Source organism: Oncorhynchus mykiss, chromosome 9 (genome assembly GCF_057628025.1).
Source record: "Oncorhynchus mykiss isolate SJ-2025 chromosome 9, ASM5762802v1, whole genome shotgun sequence".
Classification (NCBI taxonomy): Eukaryota; Metazoa; Chordata; class Actinopteri; order Salmoniformes; family Salmonidae; genus Oncorhynchus; species Oncorhynchus mykiss.
In genome coordinates this window covers 49,283,311-49,308,991 of record NC_143030.1, presented here as the reverse complement: position 1 = coordinate 49,308,991, position 25,681 = coordinate 49,283,311, and the positions used below count along the sequence as shown (strand labels likewise).

The following is a 25,681-nucleotide window of genomic DNA, read 5'->3' as shown; positions in this document are numbered from 1 at the left end:
TAAAGCTGACAGGAGGGCAGCACACGGGAGGGTTGGAGATAATGAGAGGTTGCTACCAGATAGACGTCCTCACGGTCTTCTAGAACTGAAGGGCTCGGTGGTCCACCCCAGAGGAGACAGCATTCCCAGAAGAGGTCTCCTGGAGGAAACCTGTTTCTTTTCCTTTGTTTTAAATAAACACCCTTGAAACAGAGGTATCACACTTGTCTGATCTGTGTTAACGTCTAACCCCCTGGTCTGCCACACTACATATATATATATATATATATTTATTTTTTGCTAATACAGGTGGGGCTCTGCCCTAATACAGGTGGGGCTCTGCCCTAATACATACGTATATTTATGTGGGTAGACCTACAATTTATCTTACAGTAGTCAATCGATTTGCCTCGGGCTGGAACGCACCCAAACACATTTCTGCGCAAAGGCTTCGCAAGTTGATGGTGGCGAAAAATTCTACACTTGTCTATCCAAAACAGACCCTCTGTTGACGGAAAACTAGCCAGCAGTTAGCCAGCAAGCTAGCTAGGTAAGCAATTATTTGTTTTGCCTGTGCTATACATAGCTAAAACACCAAAATAAAAGCGTAAGTAAGATGTGTAAGGTTTGTTGTGCTCTCATTCGTGCTGTCCTTCCACTTCAACCCGGCGCGTTAGCTTAGCATGCCTTTTCTAGCAGCTAGCTAGCTACTGTACAGTATCTAACTTGCTAGCTAACGACGTTTGTCCAGCTTGCAAAGCTATTGCATTGTCAATTTAATTCAAATACTTAGCAGTTTGGTATGTTGCAAATATTTTCAATAAATTACCTAGCCAAATAGCAGCTAGCGTTTGCATTTTGAGCTAACGGTAGGTTACATTAGCTAGTTAACTTTAGTAGTAGCTGTGTAGCTAGCTACCCATATGAAACCTGGCAAATGGAACCAACTTGACATGCTTTAGTTAGCTCGGTAGATGTCTAGCTCTGGCCTAGTTATCTAGACTAAACTAAACTCTGCGATTTACGATGAGGTTGAGCGGCGATTGTACATCGTGGAATTGATTTTAATCGGCAAGTTAGACAGTAAACTGACAATTGCAAGCTGCATGGTGGGTTATATAGACGACATCTGTTTGTGTATCTAGCTAGCTAGCTTGCTAAATTATTCTGCTATCTACAGGTCTGGCTCCCCAATGGTTATCATGTCTGGCACAGCCACGGTGCTGCAACAATTTGTCAGTGGCCTGAAGAGTCGAAATGAAGACACAAGAGCAAAATCTGCGAAAGATCTCCAGCACTATGTGACGACAGAGCTCAGAGAGGTACGACTAGCTAGCTCCAGTCTGTACTGTAGCTGCAACACTTGCATTATAATGCAACACTTTTACCAACTATCCTTATTTAACTACACACTCTGGAATGTTTTATGTTTCGTACAACATTGTCATGTTTGTCATGAGTTACATGCAGTCAGTGGGGTTTAATCTGATTGTGATGTGTACCTGCATTCTGTCCTAAGTTGAGCCAAGATGAAGCCACTACTTTCTACGATGAATTGAATCATCACATTTTTGAGCTGGTTTCCAGCTCTGATGTGAATGAGAAAAAAGGAGGGATTCTTGCAATAGGTAAGTCAGATGATTTGCCTCAATGATGACACAACTTGTCACAAATTAATTGCAAGGTCTAAGACACTCAATAAAGTTTTGTTCAATTTGTTGGGAGTTTACATTACTACTCCTGTCTACACACAAGTGAAGCTGACACAATCCATGTCACTGACTCGTTTATTTGCTCCAGTGAGTCTGATTGGAGTAGAAGGAGGCAATGCCACCCGAATCAGCCGCTTCGCCAACTACCTCCGCAACCTGCTGCCCTCCAGTGACTCGGTGGTCATGGAGATGGCCTCCAAGGCCATGGGCCACCTGTCCATGGCAGGGGACACCTTCACCGCAGAGTATGTGGAGTTTGAGGTGAAGAGGGCACTGGAGTGGCTGGGCGCCGACAGGAACGAGGGCAGGCGCCATGCTGCGGTTAGTGTGACTCACACAGCTAGCCTGCTGTTTGTTTTGTCAACCACTATAGGATAAAACTGCAGGTGGTTGCATTTTCTGCCAATGTGGGCTAAAGCACTTATCGGGACAAGCCCACAGCCCTGCTCTGCTTTAGGAGCTGACTTAGTGGTTTCTAGCTAAACTACACTTTTCACCATCCCTAATAACTATTCATGATGGTGAAAGGGGTAGTAATAACACTGTTAGTACAGTTTTTTGTTGTTGCTTTCCTTTCGGTTAAAAAGCTTTTAATTTCATATGTAAACCAGCACAAGATGAGGACTATGAGTTTGAAAATGTCCTCTTTTATATTCTTACTTTACAGGTTCTTGTCCTAAGGGAGTTGGCCGTCAGCGCACCCACCTTTTTCTTCCAGCAAGTCCAGCCCTTTTTCGACAACATCTTCTATGCGGTGTGGGACCAGAAGCAGGCCATCCGCGAAGGAGCCGTGGCCGCTCTCAGGGCCTGCCTCATCCTCACTACCCAACGAGAGACCAAGGAGATGCAGAAACCACAGTGGTACAAAGTAGGTCCCTCACAATCAATATCTAATTCGTTTAGCATTTTCTAAAACCATGGTGGTACAAAGTACGTCACTCACAATCAACATTTGATTGATCATGAGCCATCATTTTAACATATTTCAACCAGTTGCAATGAAAGCACTCACTATTTGTTTTATGTGTGTCCTTCACCACAGCAAACTTTTGACGAGGCTGAGAAAGGCTTCGATGAGACCTTATCCAAAGAGAAGGGTATGAACCGTGACGATAGGGTCCATGGCGCCCTCCTCATCCTCAACGAGCTGGTCCGCATCAGCAGCATGGAAGGAGAGGTCAGCCCCTCCCTGAACCATAAAGCACCACCACTACAGGTCACAGAGGACCACAACTTTGTCCAGTGCTTCCCATGGCCAAAAGAATGTGCAACTCATAGACCCTAACCCTTTGGTCACAGAAGTGGATGGGTGTAAGTAATATGGTGATGGCTTCACTCCATCGGGCTCAATAGAGCTTCTGCCATGTTGCTAATACCTATCCAGTTTATTCAGATCGGCAAACACTACCTAGGGGAAGCATAGGTCCTATGTATTGCTTTCAGACTGAATCTCAACGTCTTCTTCCCTGGCAGCGCATGCGGGAGGAGATGGAGGAGATCACCCAGCAGCAGCTGGTCCACGACAAGTACTGCAAGGAGCTGATGGGCTTCGGCACCAAGCCGCGTCACATCACCCCCTTCACCAGCTTTCAGTCGGTGCAGCCACAGCAGTCCAATGCCCTGCTGGGTCTCCTGGGCTACAGCACACCCCAGGGCTTCCTCAGCTTCGGGGCCACACCGGTGCCCGCCAAGAGCTCCCTGGTGGAGAGCCGCTACTGCCGCGAGCTCATGGAGGAGTGCTTTGACCAGGTGCCATTAGTTTGTTGTACTTGCAAGTGGAGGGTTGAAAACCCACTTTCAGGGTTGAGTCCTGACTTGAAATAAAGGTGTGAAGCATAGTGGTTCTCAACCTGAGGTCTGTGAAGGGGAACTAGCCGCTTGGATGTTGCTGACTGTTCCCTCAGATAGTTGTCGGACTCTGACATTTATTTAGCCAGTGTTCAAGTGTTTGTTTCAATCTTCTGTAAGTGGTGGAGAACCATAGCTTGCCAGATGTTGATACAAAAAATAAACACTGGTGTAGCGCGTACTTTCATATGCCCAATGCTGCGTTTACACAGGAAGCCCAATTATGGGCAAAAGATCTGATCTGATAGGTCAAAAGTCAAATTAGTGGCAAAAAATCAGAATTGGGCTGCCTGTGTGACCGCAGCCTAAGGTTTGAGTTGTGTCGGATGTAACGACAGCTGCTGTGTGTGTCTCTTCCCCAGGTGTGCCGCTGGGTGCTGAAGTACAGGACCAGTAAGAACCCTCTGATCCAGATGACCATTCTCAACCTTCTGCCGCGCCTCGCCGCTTTCCAGCCACACACTTTTACAGGTCAGAAAGGAGTCTCGCATGCAATATCCTTACTAGATATGGATCCAATCTTTTTTCAAGCACTTGATTTTCAAGCTAGATTAGTCAGGATAACAAAGTTGAAATGAATCAATTTACCAGTATGAAAAATGTTGAGTTGCAAGGATGAATTCTGTTATTAAGTCATGTTTCCTAATTTAGAAAACATATAGGTGGCCACTCAAGTTAAAAATAGACTTTAATACTTTGAAAGAAAGTTGTGTTTGTTCTTTAAAAAATAGATATTATACCATTCACTGGTTTTATACCATTTGATAATTATTTTGACGATCTCAAGTGCTGTGTGTGGATGTCTGTAATTTCTCTCGATTCTAACTTTTCTCGACTTTGACCAGTTGAAGTTTGCCCCCTCCCAGACCAGTACCTGGCTGACACCATGGGCTACCTGCTTGGCTGTCTGAAGAAGGAGAAGGAGCGCACGGCGGCCTTCCAAGCCCTGGGCCTGCTGGTGGTGGCGGTACGCGCTGAGATCCAGCCGTACCTCACCAAGATTCTGGAGATCATCAAGGCTGCGCTGCCCCCCAAGGACTTCGCTCACAAGTAAATTACATTTACTTTATACAAGTGACTTTGTTTCTGAAGTGATGTTCATACTCAAAGCGCTGAAATGTCCCCCTGAAATCAGTGTTATAGTTTAGTTGATTCATACTTTTTAAAAAGGGTTAAAGTTTGAAATTCACCCTGTAAAGATAATACAGATCAATATATTATATGTCCTGAACTTAATTTTTCTAACGTGTGTGTGTGTGTGTGTGTAGGAGACAGAAGACCATGCAGGTGGATGCCACAGTGTTCACCTGTATCAGTATGTTGTCCAGAGCCATGGGCCCTAGCATCCAGCAAGACATCAAGGAGCTGCTGGAGCCCATGCTGGCCGTGGGACTCAGGTAGGGTTCATGACAACACCTCTCATTCCTATCCATTGTTCCCCATGCTTTGTGTAGGCAGGACTGGCCTCCATATCCCAAATAAGTGTCGCTGCCCGACAGATGCCAGGCAGATGTGGATGTTGGGTATTGAGGCTCCTTTTTGTGTTTGCCTATGCGCGTGCACTTCCTGGTTTGACGAAATTACTCCATAACAATCCACCATTGTCTTCTCCTGTAGCCCGGCCCTGACGGCGGTGCTGTACGACCTGAGTCGGCAGATCCCCCAGCTAAAGAAAGACATCCAGGACGGCCTTCTGAAGATGCTCTCCCTGGTGCTCATGCACAAGCCCTTACGCCACCCGGGCATGCCCAAGGGCCTAGCGCAACAGCTGGCATCGCCCAGCCTCACCAACATCCCCGAGGCCAGCGACGTGGGCAGCATCACCCTGGCACTCAGGACACTGGGCAGCTTTGAGTTTGAAGGTGAGACGCTTTACGGCCACTACTGAGAAAAATGCATGTTGAATGTTAAAATGATTGGATTGAAGCTATTCTCTCTCAATGTTAATCTAGTACTGGCTTGAAGTGGCTCCACAAGGGAACGTATGTTCAGGATCGAATTGTCCAATAATCAGTGAGTTTAACCGGAGGTTTTAAACATAACATTTTCCCTTTTGATGTCATTGGGCCAAGTGAGCAGCGACACTGAACGTCTCCCTCCTGAGTACAAGTACTGCCTGTGGTCAACTTGTCGCTGTAAGTTAGCTCGCTAGGCTAGCTAGCAAAGTTAGCTTACATGGCTAGTTGGCACAGCATATGCAGCTGAATTAGCTATCAAGCCATCGTTTCCCCTTCTGCAATTAAAATGTGTAGGTGAGGAGGCTGCAACTAGCTACAATGCCACGTTCGCAAACAACGTCATCAGTGACAGCTGCTGTGCATTAGTGACCTCCCTCCGTTTCCCAATCTGCTTTCTTCCATTTGGTGCCTCATGAATTAGACCCTGACTTTCTCACCTCTCCTTGCTGTCCACAGGCCACTCGCTGACCCAGTTTGTGCGCCACTGCGCCGACCATTTCCTCAACAGCGAGCACAAGGAGATCCGCATGGAGGCGGCGCGCACCTGCTCCCGCCTGCTGACGCCCTCCATCCACCTGATCAGCGGCCATGGCCATGTGGTCAGCCAGACGGCCGTGCAGGTGGTGGCCGACGTGCTCAGCAAACTGCTGGTAGTTGGCATCACAGATCCAGGTTGGTTGTAAGAGCCATGGTGATGATGATAAGGTCAAATAGCCAGAATGCCTAGGCACTCCTGGGTTCTCTATTTTTTCCCCCTCCCGTTTAGTATTTTGTCACTTTATTTAGACAGCTTGAAAGGAGATATGATACAGAGAAAGGAAAACAGCATGAGTCTCACCCTCTCTCTCGCTCCCTACCTACCAACCTCCCCCGTCTCAGACCCAGATATCCGCTACTGTGTGCTGGCCTCTCTGGACGAGCGCTTCGACGCCCACCTGGCGCAGGCGGAGAACCTGCAAGCTCTGTTCGTGGCGCTGAACGACGAGGTGTTTGAGATCAGGGAACTGGCCATCTGCACCATCGGACGCCTCAGCAGCATGAACCCCGCCTTCGTCATGCCCTTCCTGCGCAAGATGCTCATCCAGGTAACACGAGCAGTAGACTTGTCTTATTTGAGTAATTTTACCCATTTACCAGATAAGTTGAATGAGAACAGAATGTAATTTACAGAAACGGTAAACAGAAATGACTTATTTTACCTGTAGGTTATTTTTTGTATTTCTGTGCCAGATGTATTGAAAGACAACAAAAGGCACTTAGGTTGTTATTGAAGGGGGATACTTGGAAATGACTGGAAGTCTATGGGTATCTGCTACAATGTTAGCAGATACCCATGGACTTCCAGTCATTGTGCTAATGCTAGTTAGGATTGACTCATGAAACTACCTCTAACTTCCTTCATACTGGACACAGAGACATAAACATGGCATCCACAAGTTCACCTGACTCTGGGGAAGTAGAAAAGGGACACATTGCCAAAATACTGAACTATCCCTTCAAATTTTAACCAAGATGCTAATGATTCCTGAGTTAGTGTAAGTGGTGGACCTTCCCTTTTTATAACACAGCAACAAATGGTAGCCAAGTTAATGTTTCACGATGTAGCTTGAATTACAAATGTCAGACTATGTTGAGGTATGCTGAACTATGGTGGGGGTTTTTTCTACCTTTTTTAAATGACTTTTTGTTTTTAAATGGGATGTTTTATCAATTCAAGTTAAACCCATCTATCGCTTTCATCAGAATTTCTGCTAAACTATGGTGTGTGTTTCTGCTGGTTCCAGATTCTGACTGAGCTGGAGCACAGTGGCGTGGGCAGGAACAAGGAGCAGAGTGCCCGCATGCTGGGTCACCTGGTTTCCAACGCCCCCCGCCTCATACGCCCATACATGGAGCCCATCCTAAAGGTACCTACCATCATTGGTGCTGCCCCATATGTTAACTACCCAGTAACATCTTTGTAACATGTTACAACATATTTGTGACAACTTTGTAACATATTTTGAGTGTTTTGCTCACTGAAAGTAAGATGCAGTATGTATAGATTCCATCCAGCAGGTACTACCGTTAGCCACCCTGTAACATCTAAAGAACGTTTTCCTCATTCAAATGAACATACTTTTAAATGAACCATTTATTAGTATTAGAAATGTTGAAATAATTCAAATGATTCAATTGACTGTTGGCTCTAAGCTCATTTACTCTGTTTCAGGCCCTGATCCTGAAGCTTAAAGACCCAGACCCCAACCCTGGAGTGGTCATCAGTGTCCTGGCCACTATTGGAGAGTTGGCTCAGGTAAGGAGTCCTTTTTAACCCTGACAGTGAATGCTTGTGACGTTCAGTGTATAGATTTTCAATATTTAGTGTATTCTACTCTGTTCTATTCTATGTGCCCTGTATGCCTTAGTGCAGACACAATGTACCTGTGTCTGCCGATGGTGGCCAACTTAACTTTCTCCCGTGGGAATCAACCATGTATTTCCCATTCATTTCAGTAGTGTTCACTGTGCCTGCTCACTCTCTCTGCTCAGGTGAACTGCTGGACTCCCCAGAAGGTTGAGGAAGTGAGAGTTGTTAGGGGCAGGCTGGCCCTGCAGCGCAGAGGGAGTGCAGGAGATGCCAGAGTAGGGTTGATGACAGTTTGTGCTGAGGCAGTGCCAGGACAGGTAGAGTCCATCAGGTTCCCCCAAAGAGACAGTCTGAGGAAAAAGACTGAACATGATTGTGTAAATTCTCAATATGTCAGGGTCGTGTTTAGTAGGGTCACACCATTGCAAAATGTATTGAAACAGAAAAGAAAGTGTCTCTTATTGGACAAATTCAGATCAATTATGTATGTAAACCCTTGGTTACTGACAAGGGGGCACTGTATTGAAGCCACTGTGCAGCCATCTTGGTACTCCTCCATTGTAAAACAATATTTTGGAAGCTATATAAATATGTTTATTAATGTCTACATTGTTTTTTCACATGTTTATTATATTACAGTCACCTTAATGCATGCTTTTAAATTATACTGAACAAAAATATAAATGCAACATGCAACAATTGCATTGATTTTATTGAGTTACAGTTCATATAAGGAAATGATTCAATTAAAATAAATTAATTAGGCTATACTCTATGGATTTCACATGACTGGGAATACAGATATGCATCTGTTGGTCACAGATACCTTAAAGAAAATGGGCCTCAACATCTCATCACGGTATTTTTGTGCATTCAAATTGCCATTGATGATAAAATGCAATTGTGTTCATTGTCCATAGCTTATACCTGCCCATAACAACCCCCCCACCATCATGGGGCACTCTGTTCACAACGTTACATCAGCAAACCACTCACCCACACACAGCCGTGGTCTGCGGCTGTAAGGCCAGTTTAACGTACTGCCAAATTCTCCAAAATGATAATGGCACCGGCTTATGGTAGAGAAATTAACATTACATTCTCTGGCAACATCTCTGGTGGACATTCCTACAGTCAACATGCCAATTACACGCTCCCTCAACTTGAGACATCTGTGGCATTGTGTTGTGTGACAAAACTGCACCTTTTTAGAATTGGCCTTTTATTGTCCCCCAGCACAAGGTGCACCTATGTTATGAGCGTGCTGTTTAGTCAGCTTCTTGATATGTCACACCTGTCAGGTGGATGGATGATCTTGGCAAAGGAGAAATGCTCACAGGGATGTAAACACATTTGTACTCAAAATATGAGCGAAATAAGGTTCTGGGATCTTTTATTCCGGCTGATGAAACATGGGACCAAAACTTTTCATGTTGCGTTTATATTTTTGTTAGGTGTATATTATGTGAGCTAAACATACACATATTTTCTTTAGAGAGTACATACTAATCTTACTGTTCTCACTACAACAACAAAAATATTAAATACATGTCATTTTGTCCTTGAAACATTTAATTGAAATACTGTAGAGTTCTATTCATTCCTATGGAGGACTGCTCCTACTGGGGAGTACCAATATGGCTGACCGGTAACTTCAAAGCCTCTCAATGGCCAATACATAGCGACAGCAATCCAGGGTTTATATACATCATTGGTTCAGACGGTGCTTCCCGTTTCAAAATGTTTTCTCCCTACTGAACACAACCCATGACCAGGCTACAACAGTTGTAAACATCCAAGAGTACTGTGTATAAAATGTATTACGTACGGAATATGCAAGGGTTTTGTGAATTTTGAATATTACAGGCTGAGTGGATCAAAACTGAAATACGAGACTGAATACAGTAATTTGTGAATCTGTTAGGTGAAGTGAAATGCAGGGTTACTAAAGATTAGATGTACAAGGATGGCTAGGAGATCTAACAGTAGGCCTCTTTGCACCAGAGAGGCGAGTTCTAATTGGTTGTTGTCACACGGCCCTCTAGGTGAGCGGGCTGGAGATGAGGAAGTGGATGGACGAGCTCTTCCCCATCATCATGGACATGCTCCAGGACTCCTCCTCATTGGCCAAGAGACAGGTACCTAGAAAATCGTGCATATGTACAACTTTGGGAGGTGACAGGCTTGTTCAACAATTGTGACACATAGTTTCTTTTTTATTCTCACGATATCTTCAATTGCAAGCCTTTCCCCCAAGCATATCTGGTCATGTTAATAAAAAAGGACATTTTTCTATTTTCCATACGATCCATGTTTTTATACATGTTACGGGACTATTTGGGATCTGATTTTTTTGTGATTTGATGACGTTGTTGTAGTAACACCTTATTTTCCACCAGGTGGCGCTGTGGACTTTGGGCCAGCAAGTTGCTAGCACTGGATACGTGGTGGAGCCCTACCGCAAGTACCCCTCTCTTCTGGAGGTGCTGCTCAACTTTCTCAAGACAGAGCAGAACCAGGGGATCAGAAGAGAGGTACCATTCATTATCCATTTGGGCTTTTCCCCTCAGTTTTATCGTTGCAATGATTAAACTGGTGACACCTCGAATCACAACTCAGAATTGCATTTCTTGTTAAGAATTATATGGACTTATGCTTTGAGGTTGGCTTTTCCAAAACCTCAAGCCCTGTTGTAAGTGCTGTGTCAACTTTTCTCCCCCACCTCACGTTTCACTGTTCTTGTCGCATGTTCTGTCTATTGACATCCACGATATGTTCCATTTAATTCTGTTGCTTTGTCTGCCAGGCTATCCGTGTGCTGGGCTTGCTGGGAGCCCTGGACCCCTACAAGCACAAGGTGAACATTGGCATGATCGACCAGTCACGAGACGCTTCCGCCGTCAGCCTCTCCGAGTCCAAGTCCAGCCAGGACTCTGGTGAGCACCTACTGCCATCTTCAACATCTCACACACACACACACACACACAGTCTGGAGCCTTGCTCATCAACATTGACCCACATATTAGGCCCTAAGGCTTGGAGTTCACCAGGCGTCAGCCTACAACAACAGACTTTACCATAAATCCTGATGTATACGATTTTGTAATGATTTTAGAGGAATTTGGCAGATTTTTATATGACCTAATGGTCCACGCACTGGCGAGACCAACGCCTTGATGTAATTTGGATCACAGGAGTAGGCTACACTGTCCACTGGAGATTACGAGTGAACTTCTGTACGTTTCTACGTTATATCCATGCCATAAATCACAAATATTTCGCATGAATGCAGGTAGGGATTCGATTCCGTGTTTTAGACTGGGCCCCCGAGGCATATTCATGCTTTGACAGAGTCCCCGAAGATAGTTCCATGTCAATGTCACATTACGTCATTGAGCTCACACAAGGCTCCACATCTGATAATACAATGTGCAGTCTCCTGTGGCGCAATCTTTTTAGTCAGTTCAGAGAAAAACAGCTTGCAAAAATGACAGAAGTAATCACATTCCAATCCAACATTCAGCAACTTTTAAACAACTTTGTCATATGTGAATGAATTTACCAGAAGCATTGTAAGAAGATAAAAAATAATGTCAATAAGGAGCTATTTGTCACTAACACACAGATGCGCTGTGACTGTGCTCTGTGGAAGGTGGTAGATTTAGCAGTTTGGCCTGCTTAAGGGGCTCAGTCTGGAATTGAAGTTATCTCTCTCCAATGTAGGATATGGTTAAAGCCAAGGTCAGTGTCTGGAGCAGCTATAGGGCGTGTTCCACAGCTAAGGCGAGGCAACGCAATAACCAACGGTTGCGTGCCACGCCATCGGCTGACAAATTGCTGTAACATTTGATGTGGTTAGCTGATCCTTAAAATACCTATCCAGGCGTTGTAAGATCTGTCAAGCATCAGCAACTTCTAAGTTCTGGCATGCGGCTATAGTCTTTGGCAGCTTGCTGCTGCTGTGTACTGGGGGTCCTGTATTTCCTGCTTAAGTGCTGGAAAGTAATGGGCTATGTCAGGGGTCTGTAACTTGTGGTTCCGGAGCCGCATGTGGCACCTTAGCTGTCCCTTTGTGGCTCCAGTGGTTGGCTAGGTGCTCCAGACCTCTCTTGAGCACAACCACAACCCAATGAATACAAGTCAGCTAAGGGAGTTGGACACCGGGGGCTCAAGAATGATAAAGGTATAATGTAGTAGCATGCTCAGGGTGAGATCCGATACAATGCTCCTGTCCCGACATTACTCTGTACCCTCTGACGCACTGTAACAAACCTAGATCTGTTTTGTTTGGGGGGGAAAGTTGCTGATGTAATTGGCACCAAGTCTCCATTGTTCTCTTCATGTTATCTTAGGCCTAGTAAAGGCCCGATGTACTGCGCGTGAGGCAATAGAGAAGCTAGCCTGTCCAAAGGAACACAGGCGTTCTGCCCAGGTGCTCACCTATTGTGTCTTGCTCTAGACTAGAGTGTAAAGGGAGGGAGAAGGTATTAAGAAGTGTGGTACTTGCATTAAGGGCTGAAACTCGACTCCTATGCTAGGCCAATGAAACGTTGAATATCAGATATATCGGTCTCCCTGACTCGACCATAAAACCAAACCCTGCTCACGGCAGCAGACAGGGTTGGCCTTGGTCACCTAGAGTCTTGAGACTGTGATGCAAGAATCCTTGGCTGGGGAGGATACTTCAGTATTTTGGCAATGAACCTGTTATCTACTTCCCTGGAGTCAGAAGAACTCGTGGATACTGTTTTCAATGTCTCTTCGTGCAGTTTGAAGGAAGTTGCTAACTAGTGTTAGCGCAATGCCTGGAAGTCTATGGTAACTGCTAGCATGGTAGTAGATACCGTAGACTTCCAGCCATTGCCTAACGCTAGTTGGCATTGGCTTGCAAAACTACCTCTAACTTCCTTTTTATACTGGATTATAGAGACAAAAAAATGAGTTCATCGGACTCTGGGGAAGTAGATAAAGGGTTCATTGCCAGAATCCCAAAGTATTCCTTTAACATTAAATGCATTATGAAATAGGACCTTGAAATGATTTTAGAACTTTTTTCATTTAAATTTCATCGCAAAATATTGAGAACATTCAATTGTCCAACAACACAGAATACAGCAATTATAATTAGAGCCCCATGATGGTAGTGACTGTCCATTATTGCGTGCTTATCGCCACGTCATGTTTGTTGTTAACTGGGGTTGCAACATTTCGGGAACTTCCAATCGGGTTTTCTTTTAAACCTGCAGATTTTGGGAAAGTTTCCGGAGTTTAGCAACCCTATTGACAACTTAATAAAATATTAACTTTATTTGGATGTTGAGTGGGTAACAGTTGACAAAAGAGACATGGGCCCTAAGGGTATAAATATAAGCATTGCCATGGGTTGACAACATACCTTGTCTTGGACACAGACTGAATAGATACTTCACTGAGAACTCACCACAGAAGACATGAAGTATTGTGTTCTCCTGATAATGATCCATCTACTGTTGGTGGAACTGCCTCAATTTCCAGAAGCACTACAAGGAAACGTGTATGCAGCAGCTCCAGTTGTTGCCGCAACCGATTTAAGACTGAGGATCAGGTCTAGTTACATTGGCAGAAGCTGTAAGGAAATAAGGGACCGATATAATCAACATGAAGATGGGCTGTACTACCTGTCCACAGCCAGCGGGACAGTCTACCAGACCTTCTGCGACATGACCACCGCTGGCGGCGGCTGGACACTTGTGGCGAGCGTGCACGAGAACAACGTGTATGGGAAGTGCACAATGGGTGACCGTTGGTCCAGCCAGCAAGGCAGCAACCCCAACTGGCCAGACGGAGATGGGAACTGGGCCAACAGGGCCACTTTTGGAACCGCAGAGGGTGCCACCTCAGACGACTTCAAGAATCCTGGGTATTATGACATTGTGGCAGAAGACATTTCGGTGTGGCACGTTCCCAACAACTCCCCGATGGAACACTGGAACCTAGGCGCCATCCTCCGTTACCACACAGAGAGAAGCTTTCTCTCCATTCAAGGGGGAAATCTGCATCAACTCTTTAAGCTCTACCCAGTGAGATATAATGCTGAGGCAAGTGGGAACACAGGACCTGTCATTCCAATTGTGTACGACTTTGGGGACAAAGAAACCACAAGAAAACTTTACGGACCCAACACAAGAAACCAGTTTGAACCTGGCTTCATCACTTTCAGGCCAATAAATAATGAACTGGCGGCCATGGCTATCTGCTCTGGGGTCAAACCAACAACTGGCGGCGACACTGAACATTACTGTATTGGTGGTGGTGGACATTTCCCTGAGGGAGCCCCTCGTCAGTGTGGCGACTTCCCAGCCTTTGACTGGAATGGCTATGGGACCAACACAGAATGGAGTGCATCAAAGCAGTTAACTGAAGCAGCTGTGTTACTCTTCTACCGTTAAAATTCTTCCTGTTGATTATCATTGCGTAATAGTACCGCAATGTTTTAAACAAATGTATCCATTGTTATCAAATGTATGTAAAGATTCATTTTGTTTATACTGTTTGTATATAATGTACATAACAGAACTAGGATTTTCATTTGTTTAATCTATAAATGCCTTCTCCCTGCAGTAAAATGGAATACTTGTATCATAGTTTCCTTGTAGAAGTAGAAGGAGCGATGAGTATTATCACTGTGAATATGAATGACTGAAATGAAGACTACTCTAAAGGAGAAATTGACCGCAGTTGGTCTTTCGTTATGTTTCAATATGCTTTGTCTTATAGGCATGAAAGACATGCCACCGTTTTGAGTTTGTTACATTTACTGTGCATTGTTCAGTGAACTGCAGTACATTGTCCAATCACAACACTTCCCTGTGTAACATCAATATAAACATAACATGTCAAGAAACAAAAAAACAAGAAAAGGTGGCCTGTATTTTTCTAATGCATTTTTTATTTAAGTGGCTACAAACAAATACAGGCACTGTACCTTCACAAAAGGATGGTTTGTTTCTCTCAGTGGCCTGAAAATAATTCAAAAGTAAAAAAATAGGCATGTGTGCTAGAATTTTTTTTCTCTCTATCCCTCTCAGCCGACTACAGTACCAGTGAGATGCTGGTGAACATGGGCAACCTCCCCCTGGACGAGTTCTACCCGGCGGTGGCCATCGTGACGCTGATGCGCATCCTGCGTGACCCCTCCCTCTCTAACCACCACACCATGGTGGTGCAGGCGGTCACCTTCATCTTCAAGTCCCTGGGCCTGAAGTGTGTCCAGTTCCTGCCGCAGGTCATGCCCACCTTCCTCAACGTCATCCGCGTGTGCGACGCTAGCATTCGAGAGGTAACTTGCTAGCTACTGCTAGCTGGGAACTATGTCGTGTTTCATGATTTCTCCTTGTTGATTGGAACTTGTGGCTGTTTAATTGTTGTGTATTTCTTTGTTTTAACTGAAATGAAGTACTACCGCTAGTCGTTTTGTGAAATAATGGATTTTTAGAGGTAGCTGGGTAAAAGTCAGGGTAGCTGTAAAGTTAAGTGAAGGTAGAACCTTTCCACTTCAGTGTTTTTACCTGCTTTTTTACGAAGTTGTTTTGCGCCAACCCATTTGTATTACAACCGTACGCTTTCCGCTCCATAAATGGGGGTTTGAAATCGGGAGTCGAGATGCACGTAGCTAAAGGATTGACCCACAATCAGATAGTTTCCCAAGCTAAGCCTGACTGGTGAGCAATCAATGTGTTTTGCTTACACCTGCTATTTTCTCTCCCTCTCTTTCAGTTTCTCTTCCAGCAGATGGGGATGGTCGTGTGCTTTGTAAAAATCCACATCCGCCCCTACATGGATGACATCTTCACACTCATCAGAGTGAGTTTCCTCTTCAAAAACAAGGCCCCCTTTCATTCTCTCTTTTTCCACTCGCTCAGAAAACAGCTGCAAACTCTTAATTGTGTACATTTCTCTCTCGACTTTCCTCTTTGGCTCTAATGCGCAAGGGGAAATGTGACTTGAGCGTGACTCTCTTGGTGGCGCGAAGCCTGTTTGTCCATCCAGAATGAAAGTTGCTCCATTAAACGCCGTTTGTTATGGAGAAGTTATTTTGTTTGTAGAAAAGTTGTTTTCAGAAATGACTTTGGTTGTATCTATTCTACGTTCAGGATTGAAATATTTTATTCAACTGCTCCACTCTACAGTGTCATTCCTTCCCAATTAACTGAGACCTTCACTAGTGCAAAGAAGAAAATACCTGTGTGAAGTCCTACTGTGAAAGCAACTGTTAAAACCTTCTATGAGCCCATTCAATCTTGGCCGCGGGAGGTTTGAGTAGTTTATTTTTGTGTGTGTGTGTGTGTGTGTGGGGGGGGGGGGGGGTGATTTATTATTGGTAAAAAAAAAACACTAGGCCACTCTTGAACGTCTAAAATGAGATCGAAAGTAGGTAGAAATTATAATGGACCTTTTTTTATATTTTCAAATAACTGGTCCTTTTTCTCTGTTGAATTTAGAAAATCCAGATGTGGCCCTCGCGTCAAAAAGTTTGGCCACCGCTGGTCTAGCACTACATACTCGTTTAGCAAGGAACAGCATATCAAATGTCCATTATTTACTGTAATCAAAATAACATTCTGAATCAGCAGTCAGTAACTTTTCCGGGAAGCTGAGCCATTGCACATTTTAGCTGGAGTTAATAAATGGTGAGTAAAACAAAGGGCTCTATTCATTGTAGTAACTGTCTACCTCATGCGTCCAGATGAGGGGCTGGAATAGCCATTCGGGACTTCGGGAGGTGAAATCACATAATCTGTTGTAGGAATAGCAGCCCTAACGTAGGCTAGTTCCAGTCAGAGCAGGAAAGCGGGGGTTGGAACACTGGCCACTCACAAAATACCTCTTAAGAGCTTTCATAGCTGAAGGCTATTGGCCCTTCAATGTATTGCGTGACTACATTCCTTTACACCCCCATTATCTCCCAATCACCAGTGGCTGTGACAGATCTTAAACCCTGTTTTTCATAGTGGTGGCGGAGTCATATTGAGAAAGGTTGCCGAGTTGATTGACAGGAAATTGGCATCCCGCCACTGGCACGTGAGGACGTCGCATTGCATAGAGGAGGAATCTCCTTCTAAATCTGGCGTTTCTTGATGGAAACACCATTTGACCCAATTACCCCAGTCCCAGACCCTCATCTCTCCTAATGTATGGCAATGGGACCGCATGAGGTAGTGCTTGGTCGCTAGCACCTTGGCTGTACCCTCCGAAGCTCTTAAACCCTAAAAAGCACAAAACATAAGGACCTGGACTTGTGTGAATTCAGGTCAACTCATTATTTAGGAAAAACACATTTCTCAATACGGAGATAATGTCCCTCCATGGCTTAAGGGCGGGATCCTAACTTGAGAACCGTCTCCCATTGGCATCAATGAAGGATTTACGCGGTAGTTGTGCAAGCAGATCTCAAGTCAGAATAATGGTTTATGTTTTGACATGTTAGTCATTTAGCAGAAACTCTTATCCAGAGCAAGTTACAATCAGTGCATTCAACTAAGGGAGGTATAACCACCACATATTACAGTCGTTTCAAGTAACTACATGTGTATTATTCTCATCCCATAGGAGTACTGGACACCTAACAACCCCATGCAGAACACCATCATCCTGCTGATTGAGCAGATCGTGGTGGCCCTGGGTGGCGAGTTCAAGCTCTACCTGCCGCAGCTCATCCCACACATGCTGCGCGTTTTCATGCACGATATGAGCATGGGCCGCAGTGTCACCATCAAGGTAAAGTTGTGAGGATAATGTCATCTTTTTTTTTTTTTATAAGGACTGACTTCCACACACTTCTGGGGGTTTGTTTGTACACATTTGGTCAGAGTTTGACCTTGTCCAAGAGCGTGTCAGCAGGCAGAACTGGTCGAAATGACTTATTTTACCTCTGCTCTTCTATAACGGTCCAGTTATTTATGCCATTGTCCTAGCGAGCAGGGACATAAGTATCTGGAGTGAGATAGACATGTAGAGGTCAATTTGAGTGCGGGAGTCACTTTTGTTATTTTGGACTATTTAGTGTGTTTTTATATTCTCAACACCACATAGAGGAAATGTGCTGATGCGCTTGTTAGTACAGTATTTGTTCCAAGTATTTTCCTGTATCCAGTGAATACCACATCAACACACATTGTAATTGTACACCGTAAGTCATGGTTAGTCAAATATATAAGGACCCGAGGAACCATTACATAAATTAAATCATTTATCGGGTTCTTTAAAATCATAATCTACTGCACTACTGCCACGACATGGCCCCCTTCAAAGTCCAATTTACTTCCTGTTCCATGTACCATTTGTTTGTGGTTGCAATCAAAACTCACCCCATGACCCTTTTAGTCTAGCCTCTAGCCAAAGCATACTCACTACAAGCACCCAGCCAACGAAGCATAGCTGGTACTCTCTCTTATTTCACCAATTTTAGCTATGACACTGATATGGGTTTTCCTCAAACATTAAATCTTGGGGGTGAAAATAAACCACAGGGCAACATCGCACTCTTACTTTTATTCTTACTAACCCACAACCTCTCTCTCCGGTGTAGCATGTGTCTTGTTTCTCTAAGGCAGCGATGGGATATTAGATAACCAGAGGCACACAGCTAGCTGCTACCTCTTACAGTACGTCTGGTTATGGTCTTTTGAACCCGAGTTCTAGGTTATGTCTCAAATTCCCTATATAGTGCACTACTTTTGACCAGAGCCAATAGCGGGGCTCAGGTCAAAAGTAGTGCACTATATAGGGAATAGGGTGCCATTTGTAAGGCAGCCCTGGTCTAGCCTCCATATCTATTACCAGAGGGTCACAGTAGAGCCAGGAAGAATCGGGTTACCTTCCAGTCCAAGTAGAGAAAAGAAAACAGAACTCCATCATTAGCGGGAGCTGTTCAGTCGAGCTCCCTACTTCCTGTAGTCTCGCCAAGGCAATGAATAAGGGGGGGGGTCTCACAGTCAATGGCATAGCCTATACGTCATCCACACCTGACACGTGTACACACACACACACAGACATTCCCGCTGCCCCCTTGCATTCAGTAATCATTTACAGGAAAATGTGTTAGTTGCACAGAAAACATCCAGCCACTTCACTGTGCTGAAATCCATGGCTTGAGGGTTGTGTTGGAACCAGTGTGCTATAATGAAGCAAGTAGGAGGGCCAGGAGTATCAAAGGACACTGTTCTGTAGCCTTGGCTCACAATGACTAAGAACCCCTTTTGAAAGACATGGATGTTGGCATTGCAACTCACTTTTCATGAACAATACCATACACATTGCATATGTAAAATGAAAACATAACAATTGACTTTGCTGGTGGCGAAAGTTCCTCTGAACCTCTTGTCTTGTTATACTTTTTGACCATCCAACCAGTATAAGGATGCATACTATCTGCTCCTCCAGTTGGTGGAGTCTCTCCCATTAGGTGTACCATCAGGGCTGTACCTTGTCCTTGATGTATTCCTTATATTGCCTGTTTTAACTCTGTTGTCTATATTGTATCTTCAGCTCCTCAATGCCATTCAGCTGTTTGGTGCTAACCTGGACGACTACCTCCACCTGTTGCTGCCTCCCATCGTCAAGCTGTTTGATGCCCCAGACGTACCTCTACAGGCCCGCAAGTGAGTTCAACATCTCACGTCCAGTTGGTTATAGAGCACATGCACTGTGAAGTACATTTTGACAGTTTATGAATTGACTCACAGGTCACTGAGTCACATGAGTATGTTCACTCCCATGTTAAATGTCCGTCCCCATCTCCTCCCAATTGGTAATATTATATTAATGCGACTGTACTGAAGAAACTGGGCCCACTTTCCGAAATACTAAGTGCCAGGGTCTTACATTTATTGTCTGGGCGTCATGGAGGAAAAGTGTTCATAAATACTTTGGGGCTTGGGGCGGAGAGGGCTTGACAAGTGCCTCCATTTCTGTTTCCTAGCATTTGGAGTGAGATGTCCCTTTCTCGCCAAACGCTCTCCCAGTGAGCTTTGGTAACTGAGCTTTTTTTCTAGGCGTTGTTTATCAGTGTTTCCTTCACCCCTCAGGGTTGCCTTGGAGACGCTAGACCGGCTGACGGAGTCCCTGGACTTCACGGACTATGCGTCGCGCATCATTCACCCCATAGTACGCGCGCTGGACAACACCCCCGAGCTACGCAGCACAGCCATGGACACGTTGTCGTCGCTCGTTTTCCAGCTGGGCAAGAAGGTACCTCATTATTAGTTACCATACCCACAGGGCCCTCGTAGAACCGCTAACAGGAGCTGACACACACACAAACACACTGGCACACACACACACACACACACCAGGACCATACGTTTCTCTTCAAGGTTCTCTCCTGTACCTGTAGTTTTTACTACTTCCTGCGGGTCGGTGATGTCATCACATGGTGCCGCAGTTGGGACCGTTACTGTTACTGTTTACGAGAGTCGATGAGGTCACCCCCTTAGCCCCAACCAAACCTCAGAAACCCAACCAGACCACATGCAGGGAAGTCTGGCCCCGACTTGAAAAGCAACAGCTTTTGATCAAACCATCAAACCAGGGGCAACGGAGGTTATATACAGATGGCATCGCCAGTCTGTCATTAGTGTTATGGCCAGAGGGGATGGATGTGAACAGATTAAATGCATAAACCACCAAATACCCGACACTCTTTTATTTACTCTCTCTATTTCTTTCTACTTTTCCCGGCTTCAGTACCAGATCTTTATCCCCATGGTGAACAAAGTGATGTTGAAGCACAGGATCAATCACCAGCGCTATGACGTGCTCATCTGTCGGATCGTCAAGGTCAGTTTTTATTTATTTATTATCATTTATTTATTTATATATATATATATATAAAAAATTAGAAATACCTTATTTCCATAAGTATTCAGACCCTTTGCTATGAGACTCGAAATAGAGCTCAGGTGCATCCTGTTTCCATTGACCTTCCTTGAGATGTTTCTAGAACTTGATTGGAGTCCACCGGTGGCAAATTCAATTGCTTGGACATGATTTGGAAAGGCACACACCTGTCTATATAAGTTCCCATAGGTGACAGTTGATGTCAGAGCAAAAACCAAGCCATGAGATGGAAGGAATTGTCCGTAGTGCTCCGTGACAGGATTGTGTCGAGGCACAGATCTGGGAAAGGGTACCAACACATTTCTGCAGCATTGAAGGTCCCCAAGAACACAGCGACCTCTATCATTATTAAATGGAAGAAGTTTGGAACCACCAAGAGTCTTCCTAGAGCTGGCCTCCCGAGCCAAACTGAGCAATCGGGGGAGAAGGGCCTTGTTCAGGGAGGTGTCCAAGAACCTGATCGTCACTCTGACAGAGCTCCAGAGAACCTTCCTGAAGGACAACCATCTCTACAGCACTCCACCAATCAGGCCTTTATGGTAGAGTGGCCAGACAGAAGCCACTCCTCAGTAAAAGGCACATGACAGCCCGCTTGGAGTTTGCCAAAAGGCAACTAAAGGACTCTGACCATGAGAAACAAGATTCTCTGGTCTGATGAAACCAATATTGAACTCTTTGGCCTGAATGCCAAGCGTCAGATCTGGACTTCGGGACAAGTCTCTGAATGTCCTTGAGTGGCCCAGCAAGAGCCCAGACTTGAACCCGATCAAACATCTCTGGAGAGACCTGAAAATAGCTGTGCAGCGACACTCCCCATCCAACCTGACAGAGCTTGAGAGGATCTGCAGAGAATAATTGTAGCGTCATACCCAAGAAGACTGCAATTGCTTCAACAAAGTACTGAGTACAGGGTCTGAATACTTATGTAAATGTGATATTTCAGTAGAATTTAAAAATCTAAATTAGCAAATATATAAAAAAATATAATATAATGCTTTGTCATTATGGGGGTATTGTGTGTAGATTGATAAGGGACAAAAACAATTTAATCAATTTTAAATCTGAGAATACTAGAAAACAATGATGCTATCGTGTGGTAGTAGTCCTGACTCCAACCCTTTCACATTGTCAGCATGTGCCATGAAATGTGTTGAGAATAGCGAGGAGGCAGTCTTTGTGAGGAACACACGAAGGCACGTTTCAATTTTAATTCCGAGCAGACGGTGTAATAGAAGAAGAATCATCGAGGGACGTTGCTTGTCAACAGTGTGCTTCTCTTCAGGAAGGAAATGCAACTTGTGTGGACAACATGTTTCGAAGGCCCTGATTTGTGTGTGAGCTCACTGTTTGTGTGTCATGGTAACTGTGTTTATCTCAGGGGTACACTTTGGCGGAGGAGGAAGAGGATCCTTTAATCTTCCAGCATCGCCAGCTGCGCAGTAACCAGGGCGATGTCGGTAGTGGCCCGGCGGAGGCGGGACCAATGAAGAAGCTCCACGTTAGCACCACAGCCCTGCAGAAGGTCAGGAGAAATAAAATGGTGTTTTATTTCCTGCACTGTGCCTTGTCTTATTTCAAGTAATACATTTAGTTTTTGTCCTCAAACGGGAAGTTGTTTTGGTTTTAGAGACTCATTATTAAATCACTTCATGGTCCATTGATTGTGATTTTTCATACAAAGGGTTTCATGATGGATATTTAAAATGTTTTTTCCTTTGACAGAGTGCTCTGTTTTCATCCAACACACTTCACCAGGCAATAAGTAATGTCTTACTGATATAATCGGAAATTTTCCCTTTCTACAAGATGCCAATGCCCAACGATTTGAAGCACCTTTGCCTCGGCGCGTCTAATCATTCTTAAACATAGTGTCATACACTGACAAGTCTGATCTGCTAATGGAAACTTCTTCTCTCCCCAACTGTTGCCATATGAAGTGCATTAACGTGAAGTGATTTCATTACATTTTTCTGGTGGCCACAGGCCTGGGGCGCTGCTCGGAAGGTGTCCAAGGACGACTGGCTGGAGTGGCTGAGACGGCTGAGCGTGGTCCTGCTGAAGGAGTCGTCGTCCCCTGCCCTGCGCTCGTGCTGGTCTCTGGCCCAGACCTACATTCCCCTCGCCAGGTATAGCTGTCCCCTTTCCTTCTCTCCATCCCTCCATCCCATGTTCCACCACACTTCAGAGCACCAGGCAGTCACCCTGTTTTTCCCCCCACAGAGGTCCTCAGTAAACCACAGAGGTCCTCAGTAAACCACAGAGGTCCTCAGTAAACCACAGAGGTCCTCAGTAAACCACAGAGGTCCTCAGTAAACCACAGAGGTCCTCAGTAAGCCACAGAGGTCCTCAGTAAGCCACAGAGGTCCTCAGTAAGCCACAGAGGTCCTCAGTAAGCCACAGAGGTCCTCAGTAAGCCACAGAGGTCCTCAGTAAGCCACAGAGGTCCTCAGTAAGCCACAGAGGTCCTCAGTAAGCCACAGAGGTCCTCAGTAAGCCACAGAGGTCCTCAGTAAGCCACAGAGGTCCTCAGTAAGCCACAGAGGTCCTCAGTAAGCCACAGAGGTCCTCAGTAAGCCACAGAGGTCCTCAGTAAGCCACAGAGGTCCTCAGTAAGCCACAGAGGTCCTCTTAAGTGTCAAGTTGCAGTTTAGTTTGAACCAAAAGACCCCTCGTTTCCACTCTTAAACCAGATCACGTTTTGTTTTGCTGTGATAACTTGGGCACACCTTGGTGTGGCATCCATGGGCAATTTTCTTCTTCTGATGCCTAACCAATATAATTATTATGATGGACTAATGAACTTATGGTCCTTCAAACACACAACAAGACAAACAGGAGGCCTATATCTTGCCCTGAAGACTTAAATTAATTATATACCAAAAATATATGTAGAGGTTGAGCATATCAGCATGTTAAGTTACTGCTGTTAAGCTGTTGCTAACTTTCCCATCCGTTGTCAGGGACCTGTTCAACGCAGCCTTCCTGTCATGCTGGTCTGAGCTGAGTGAGGATCAGCAGGATGAGCTGATCCGCAGCATTGAACTGGCCCTCACCTCCCAGGACATCGCCGAGGTCACCCAGACCCTGCTAAACCTGGCTGAGTTCATGGAGCACAGCGATAAGGTGGGTTCATACTCGGAGCAGAGGTCTTCAGCTCCAGTCCTGGAGAGAACTGCTTGGTGTGCAGGCTTTCGTTCCAGCTCTGCAGTCACAGACTGGATTCAAATAATCCACTCATCACTATCCTCTGTCTGGGTATTTATTAGCTGAATCATGTGTGGGCTGGAATAAAGGTGTACCCACCCCATCGTTGGATAACGCTGGTTCAGCGCAGTGCCACGGCATCCATCCTTCCATCAATCCACCTGTCTAATGAATGTCCTGTGTCTTTTCAGGGTCCTCTGCCTCTGAGAGACGACAATGGCATTGTTCTGCTGGGTGAGAGGGCTGCCAAATGTCGTGCCTACGCCAAGGCCCTCCACTACAAAGAGCTGGAGTTCCAGAAGGGCGCCTCTCCTCTCATCCTAGAGTCCCTCATCAGGTAGGAACCTCATTAAGAGAACACATTCATCTACACAACCCATTTAGAACAGGGGAGTATTTGGTGGTTGCACACTACATTTCCTGTGCTTCCCAGACTTGGCTATGGCCAGCATCTATCGTTCAGACATTCTACAGGTAGCTACTGAGGCAGTACGGCTACTGTATGGTTCCCCTTGGGTTATATAACTCTTGCTTGTGTTGGGTCATTTCTACTTGGTGAAGCCTAACCAAAAAATAGCTTGAATGGAAGACCCAGTGCTTTTAGCCATTTTCTTTGGCTCCCCCATGTCAGTTTTGGTGGAATGCGTGTGATTGCACATGGCTGGAGAACACAGATGCCAGATGTCCAGTAGTTCAAAGTTACTTGCCTTGATGACAAAGTGTAAACCGAGAGAGAGCGCGCACGCCGGTTATGTAAGTACAATGTCGGTCTGGTACATTTTGTCCATTTTGTGGATGACCCTTGAAAAATATGCGTTTGGATTTCCTCCCGCATGGAAAAGGCGAGTGGATCATTTCTGGATGGGCAGCTATTTTGGAAAGAAGGCTGCTACGATTGATGCAGTGGGATGTTTTGATTAGTGTGCCATGAATGGAACAACCGACCGTAGCTAATGCTTAAGCACTTTTTTTTTCTCTCGCTTCTTTGCTTTAGGCCTAGTCACTGTAGCATTTACCCAAATCGGAGTCCGTTTTGAGTTGGGACACAGTGGAACAGGTGTCCACCTCAATACAACTATTCTTAGCTTACACTTTGCTAGTTCTTCCATGACCTATTATTTGGGTTTTGTTTAGTGTATTTGTGAACCACAAAGCCTCATTAAAGACAAGGCTGACCTCTGATAAAGGGGTTGTTAAACGTCCTTTAGTCAATGAGCCTAACTTATTACACCAGTCAGATAATGGTTGCTACATCCCCCATCCGATAGCTCTTTCATATCTCCTGTCATCTTTTCCATCCCACCTCTCACCTTTATTTTTTACGCTGGTATTGTATGAAGAGAACTGTTTTCCAGCCATTTAATTGGACGTTTGCCTCCTTTCATCCATCGAGTGGTCTGGAATAGCGTTCTCTCAGGGGCCTGTTTTCAATTTCTCCCAGCCTTGATGAATGATGGGAGCCAGCAGCTCAGTGTTTTCAATCTCCCCATCTGGTTCTCACCTCTCCAGGATTTCCCATAAAATAACCTAGTATTTTGCCCATGAGACTCCTGTGCACCAAGCAGCCTGTTCTATTCCATCACTTTGGTTGGTGTATATAGAAGTAAGAGATTTCTTGGGCCATTGCATGATATTCTTCAGTCATTTGGAAGATTGTCTTCCATTTCTTTCTTTCCTGATCCCCAAATATACATTTGGCCTTTGCAGTGGATTGCAATGAAATGTTTTCCTTAATAAAGAGAGAAAGCTGTGTG

The 25,681-nt window shown here is 45.0% G+C and overlaps 2 protein-coding genes across 5 annotated transcripts in view; both read left to right on the top strand.

Annotated features, from left to right (window-relative positions):
* Positions 1–268: 268 nt before the first annotated feature.
* Positions 269–25,681, top strand: part of mtor (mechanistic target of rapamycin kinase) — a 123,389-nt gene continuing 97,976 nt past the window's right edge. The window contains exons 1-28 of one of the 4 annotated variants that reach the window (XM_021615845.3): positions 269–529; positions 1,160–1,301; positions 1,499–1,607; positions 1,780–2,012; positions 2,359–2,559; positions 2,734–2,868; positions 3,165–3,440; positions 3,902–4,010; positions 4,406–4,589; positions 4,808–4,936; positions 5,157–5,401; positions 5,954–6,169; positions 6,377–6,582; positions 7,282–7,404; positions 7,710–7,793; positions 9,893–9,985; positions 10,247–10,381; positions 10,654–10,783; positions 14,915–15,165; positions 15,603–15,689; positions 17,436–17,603; positions 19,374–19,486; positions 19,913–20,075; positions 20,571–20,663; positions 22,102–22,245; positions 22,707–22,849; positions 23,684–23,846; positions 24,119–24,264. In XM_021615845.3, the coding sequence (XP_021471520.1) occupies positions 1,173–1,301; positions 1,499–1,607; positions 1,780–2,012; positions 2,359–2,559; positions 2,734–2,868; positions 3,165–3,440; positions 3,902–4,010; positions 4,406–4,589; positions 4,808–4,936; positions 5,157–5,401; positions 5,954–6,169; positions 6,377–6,582; positions 7,282–7,404; positions 7,710–7,793; positions 9,893–9,985; positions 10,247–10,381; positions 10,654–10,783; positions 14,915–15,165; positions 15,603–15,689; positions 17,436–17,603; positions 19,374–19,486; positions 19,913–20,075; positions 20,571–20,663; positions 22,102–22,245; positions 22,707–22,849; positions 23,684–23,846; positions 24,119–24,264 (4,208 nt within the window). In that variant the 5' untranslated portion in view covers positions 269–529; positions 1,160–1,172. Of the gene's footprint in view, positions 587–1,159; positions 1,302–1,498; positions 1,608–1,779; positions 2,013–2,358; positions 2,560–2,733; positions 2,869–3,164; positions 3,441–3,901; positions 4,011–4,384; positions 4,590–4,807; positions 4,937–5,156; positions 5,402–5,953; positions 6,170–6,376; positions 6,583–7,281; positions 7,405–7,709; positions 7,794–9,892; positions 9,986–10,246; positions 10,382–10,653; positions 10,784–14,914; positions 15,166–15,602; positions 15,690–17,435; positions 17,604–19,373; positions 19,487–19,912; positions 20,076–20,570; positions 20,664–22,101; positions 22,246–22,706; positions 22,850–23,683; positions 23,847–24,118; positions 24,265–25,681 lie in introns of all 4 variants that reach the window. The other 3 variants (XM_021615843.3, XM_090185741.1, XM_090185742.1) reach the window with 3 other exon arrangements.
* On the top strand, positions 11,170–14,452 carry LOC110532177 (intelectin). Its single transcript, XM_090185743.1, has one exon. It carries the CDS (start codon positions 13,298–13,300, stop codon positions 14,273–14,275), a length of 978 nt encoding a protein of 325 aa, XP_090041869.1. The 5' UTR covers positions 11,170–13,297; the 3' UTR covers positions 14,276–14,452.

Bases quoted from the DNA above. Each gene is read 5' to 3' on its own strand.
- LOC110532177 (XM_090185743.1), top strand. From the start codon at position 13,298: ATGAAGTATTGTGTTCTCCTGATAATGATCCATCTACTGTTGGTGGAA.